At 34.5% G+C, this 5222-nt stretch overlaps 1 protein-coding gene across 1 annotated transcript; it reads right to left on the bottom strand.

Annotated features, from left to right (window-relative positions):
• Positions 1-665: 665 nt before the first annotated feature.
• Positions 666-4817, bottom strand: LOC120090160 (oligopeptide transporter 1-like). Its single transcript, XM_039047683.1, has 7 exons — positions 4454-4817; positions 3391-3836; positions 2949-3046; positions 2285-2857; positions 1789-2053; positions 1514-1696; positions 666-1363 (listed from the first exon to the last, which is right to left on the bottom strand). The coding sequence occupies exons 1-7, from the start codon at positions 4536-4538 to the stop codon at positions 743-745; spliced, it is 2271 nt and encodes a 756-aa protein (XP_038903611.1). The 5' UTR covers positions 4539-4817; the 3' UTR covers positions 666-742.
• Between the last annotated feature and the right edge of the window lie 405 nt (positions 4818-5222).

The raw sequence follows: 5222 nt of genomic DNA on the forward strand, positions 1-5222 counted from the left end.
CTTCAACTTAATTTGTTACCCAATACATTTTTCCTAAATTTATTTAAAATTAATTAAGAGTTAACATAAATTTCAACGACTAAATTTATTATTTAATTTACCTTCAAGTGAAATTAATGCATTCTCAAAACTAAATAAAAAGATCCAAGTAGAATTGCAAAACTTTAATTGTAACTAAACCAATCGTTTGAATTCCATTGTCTAATTTTTTTTTTTTCAAAGTTTTCATTTTTCCTCACGTATAGCTTTAATCAATCAAACAAAACGACTCTTTTCTAGAGTTTATTTTTTTAGAAAAAAAGATAATTATGATCTAGTTGTTAGATGACATGATATTAAATTTATCTTGACCTACCAACTTAAATTTTTTGATCAATCAACGATTTAACACTAGTAAGAAATCTGGTCAATTTGCTTTAAATTTCCTCAGCAATTCCATTTTAAAGCTTAAAGCATATTGTATCCATATATAAAATCAAAACACAAATTACATCAATAATCCGTCCTACATTAAATCCATCCATACAAATCAAAGATAGAAGAATATTTCATAAACAAACAAATCTTAATTCCAATCTGAAACAAATACACAAATACATCTTTAAAAAAAAAATAAAAACTAAAAACTTATTATAAATGGATTTATATATCATCCTTTTAAAAACTAAATAAAATGTACAAATTTCAACTTGATTTATAAGGGTTAATATAATCAAATAATAATAAAGATATAATTTAGGCCTTAAAGAACAGGACATCCTTTAGCCACAACCCCTGGAGCTGTAGGACACTTAGCCAAATTGCAATGATCATCACTTATCAAACCCCACCAATCTGGTCCAAAAATATCCTTTGATTGTAAAGTAAAATATATAACAATCCCCATAAATGCAACCCCAGCATCCAATGCAGCTGATAATATATAGTTATGTCTTGCCCACCATCCTTTGAATTTCTTGTACACATAGAAATTGAAGAATATTCCAACTATTCCCCATGTTATGTAATTCACTGATCTTGCTGGTGGCATTCCTCCGGTTGCTCCTATTATGATTGGCATGTTTATCAGTGTAATCCATTTCTTTTCAGGGAATTTTAGAGATAGAAGCCAAATTGGCAATGGGGCGAGTAATCCGATCAGGAAGAACCAGTTCATTTGCCCGTAAACACCGTATTTCGTGAACATACGTAGCGGTCCTACTACTCCCCATATGATTGATGCGTTGTAGAATACGTCGTCGCCGGGACATGTCCATGGACTTCCTTCTGGTAATTGATCTATGTCGCAGATGTTTGGTATGGTTGTTAGAAGCCACCATGCCGTGGCGAAGTAGACACTTGAGGATACCATTGTTCCTACGAGCTGGGAAGCGGGTGGAGGGAGTGAGTAATGAGTTCGAGTTTATGATTTGAAATGAAAATTTGCATGCGTAATCACTTTTGCCGGTTAGGTTTAGAATCACTCCTAAACATACTTTTGATCTCTCGAAATCAATTGAATGTTTAATTTTACCTGAACTGTGAACATGGATCTTGGTGGGATCTTCATGTAATGTCCTAATTTGAAATCACCAACAAAGCTAAGAGCTTGTGCCATGCTGATATAACCATAAGTTTTGAAAGCCACATTTGCTAGAGGCTTTCCTGGGTAAATATAACCTATGATCAACTCTGTTATGACATTTAATCCTGGTTGCTGCACCAAATATTTAGGTAAAATATAATCAGAATTTGATTATGTTATGTTTGTTAATTATATCATTTTTGTTTTTGATGAATGGGGCATACCATATTTGTTGTGGCTTGAATGATTCCAATAGGCAAAGTGAAGAACAATGCAATTCCACAAGCAAGTAAAATCCCCCACCATGGCAATTGGAGTTGTTTGTCAAAACCTTCACAAGCATACAAGGCAAGAGCAACCATTACAATTAAGATACTGTGAAACCACCATTGAGGCACTTCTTTATAGTTCCTCTTCATTATTCTTGTATGCACATCTCCGAGTTGATTCATCGCCGTCGTCGTCTTCTTCCATAGTTGCCATATTGTTCTGCAAAAACCATCGAGTAATTACATTTTCAGTCAAGAAGTTCGAAAAACAGTTCTAAACAGTTTTAAGTTCAGTTCGTCAGTAGTTTGACTAACATGCAAAGATGACAACTGGGTCATGTGTCATCTTTCCATTAGCGAAACTAGCGATGAAATGAACTAATCAGAAACTGTTTATTAACCATTTCGTAAAATCTCAGAGACTAACATGTTACTTTTCTCGGTTACTTACTTTCCATGGAAGAGAGCGACATGGGAAATAGTGGCAGTCAAAGTAGCAAAGCTCAAGCCATAAGAAAAGGCAAAGAAGACACTCAAGTAAAGTTTGCTATAGTTATCATAGCCAACTTGGTCAAGATCAAAGGTTTTGCTATTAAGAACTCTAGAAATGTTGTAGGGATTGCCTAAGGAATCAAAAGTGTGAGAAGAAATGAAGGGAAAACGTTTGGCTTCATAGGCATTAGACCAGTATGCAATTGGGAGCATAACATAGACAATCAAGAAAAACCCAACTAAGATATTGATAATGGCAAAGCCAGGGGTGGCCAAAGGACTGCCCAAGAAGGAAGCAACGGTCGACCAGTCGATACCGAACGAGCCGATGCCAAGACCATAGAAACCCGAACCGATCTGTTGGGCAATGATGGAGTCTTTCCAAATGAGACAGGCAATAGAGATACAAGTAATGGAGGGGAAGAGATAGCTAGGAACAAGGTAGTAAGAAAAGCTTGAGATGAAAATTAGGAGGAAAAATTGGAGTCTTGTATGTCCTCCTCTTGGCCTCTTCTCTTTCTCATGCAATGCCCTGAATTTTCATATAATGAACATTAAATCTTTTACAGAACAATAATATTATTGGCTAAGTTTTTACTAGAAAATATAATATGAAGTATAACCTGAAAAGAGAAACTTGAACCAAATTTGCTGGCCACCACATGTATGGTGAATCCACAAGGAATTTTCTGAATATTCCAGCCCATCCATAGCCAAGCATCTATTACATATTCATATACTTACAATATCAAATAAAAGAGATTTTTATTATTCGTAGTAGTAGGAGATAGAGAAACTTAGAACTCGAAGTTAATAGTACAAATACCAGTTTGACAAAAAAAAAAAAATCCTAAATTTAGTATGTTCATTTTTGAGTTATTTAAAGACGATGATACTTATCCAATGTAAAAAATGTAAGATTTAAGATTTTGTTCTCTTCCATAAGATTTAAGATTTTGTTCTCTTCCAAGGCGGTCTAGGGGAAGAACAAAATATTCGGACCAAAAGTGTATTTTATCCCTTAAATTTCATTTACGGAAGCAATAAAACAGAAATTTAGCTGACCTGAGTAGTCATAGAAAGCATCAAAGCAGCAGCAGGATGAAGAGTTCTATGGTAGAAAGCCTTAACAATGGTGACAATATTAACAGCATAAACACTGCTAGATCCACAATTGGCAAAAATGGTAATGAGAACATGTTCTTTCAAGGTGAAAGGACCAGGATTCAAAGAGAAGGACCAATTAAAGGGTAGCTTGATAATTTTGGCAGGGAGAGTTGCAGCCATCAGCTTTCCAAGAGGCAAAGCCACAATCTGAGCTGATACAGATGAAATATAGAGTTGGTTTTGACGATACCCAAAAAATTGGTTCACAAATGCCAGAAGACAACATGATAGCAGCCCCAAAGACCATGTTCTGAATGTCAGTGCCACCTCCGATGGATTGTCGGTGATCGGAACTGTCAGCCGAACTTCCTCGATGGGACAGTCATTTTCTTCCTCCTCTCCTCCTACCAACGTATATCCAACAATCAATATCGTTAAAACATGTGATCATTATAACAATTTGACATCATATGCGAATGATGACTAGTCATAGGATACAATGACGGATGGCTTAAGATGGCGATTATAACCGACACAAAAGGAAAATCGTCAAAAATAACCCAAAAAGAAAATTGTCAAAAATAACCCGCAAATATTTTCATCTATCACAACTAATGCAGTTTTTGGAAAATCATTCAAATAGTTTTTCTCGTTGCTTCGACCACCAAGATTTGAATAAAAAACTAACTTTTCATCTTATAACCAAACCATCCATTCTTTTGAGCTTTCCTGATGGAATCTCGTCAGGAATGAACACCGAGATTATATTTCTTTTTTTTTTCAAATTTTATGTAATTTTTCCCGAATCTTTCACCAAAATACTATTTAAACAACTTTCCAAAAAGTATACTAATTGTGTGAAAGAAAGAAGCATGTTGAGGCTATTTATGGCGATTTTCCGACCAAAAGTTTAAACTGATGAGTTATGGTAAATTTAATTTTACCAACAATTTAACATATGCAAAAAATGAGTGAGAAATCATTAGAAAAAACAACAAATTGAAAGTTTTAGAGAGCTAACCAGCCATGGACAAACTTGAGAAATTTTTGTTGTCATTGTCATCCTTGAGCTTGGATCGAGGATCCTCAACATGATTTCCTATCATAACTCCCTGTTCCTCACTATCTCTTCCCCTCCTTCCTTGTCTCAATGGAAATCTCTCCCTCAATGCCAAATTGTTCCTATCAAAACCTCTCTTTTTATACAAAACAAAAACCAAAGTATTTCGGCGAAATTCATGTAATGGAGGACAAAGATTCTTCCATTTTTAGAACTTTCTTCTGTCATTACCACTAAAGATACCCAATTAAAATGCCTACTTTGCAGTTCAGCCTCTCACAATTCTTTTGGGGGGTTTTCTTACCAATGATTCATCCACGTTAAAAAAATGGACAAAGAGAACACCTCGTAACGATATTTACTTTTCTCGTTGTCAATTAATTTTTTCAATAAAATTTCATGTTTATATAATATAATATCAAAACCTATAAAGTCCAGACTGTCGTCGAAAACCTAAGTTACATACGCACGTTATATGTTATTTGCAATTTTAATCCTAGGGATTAGAGAGATATCATATATAAACGCTCAAATCCTATTGACGCATCTGCCTTTGCATATGTATTTTTCTGATATTCTTCTCTAATAATAAATTATTCTCTCTCGATGCTCGTGAATGTAGCTAACACGTTATTAGTAAACCATGTAAGTCTCTTTGTCATTATTTTTTGATTGTTGGTTTCATTTATGGCATAACAAAAAAAAATCAACCCCAAGAATGGTGAACCCA

The sequence above is a fragment of the Benincasa hispida genome, chromosome 11 (assembly GCF_009727055.1).
Source record: "Benincasa hispida cultivar B227 chromosome 11, ASM972705v1, whole genome shotgun sequence".
NCBI classification, from domain to species: Eukaryota; Viridiplantae; Streptophyta; class Magnoliopsida; order Cucurbitales; family Cucurbitaceae; genus Benincasa; species Benincasa hispida.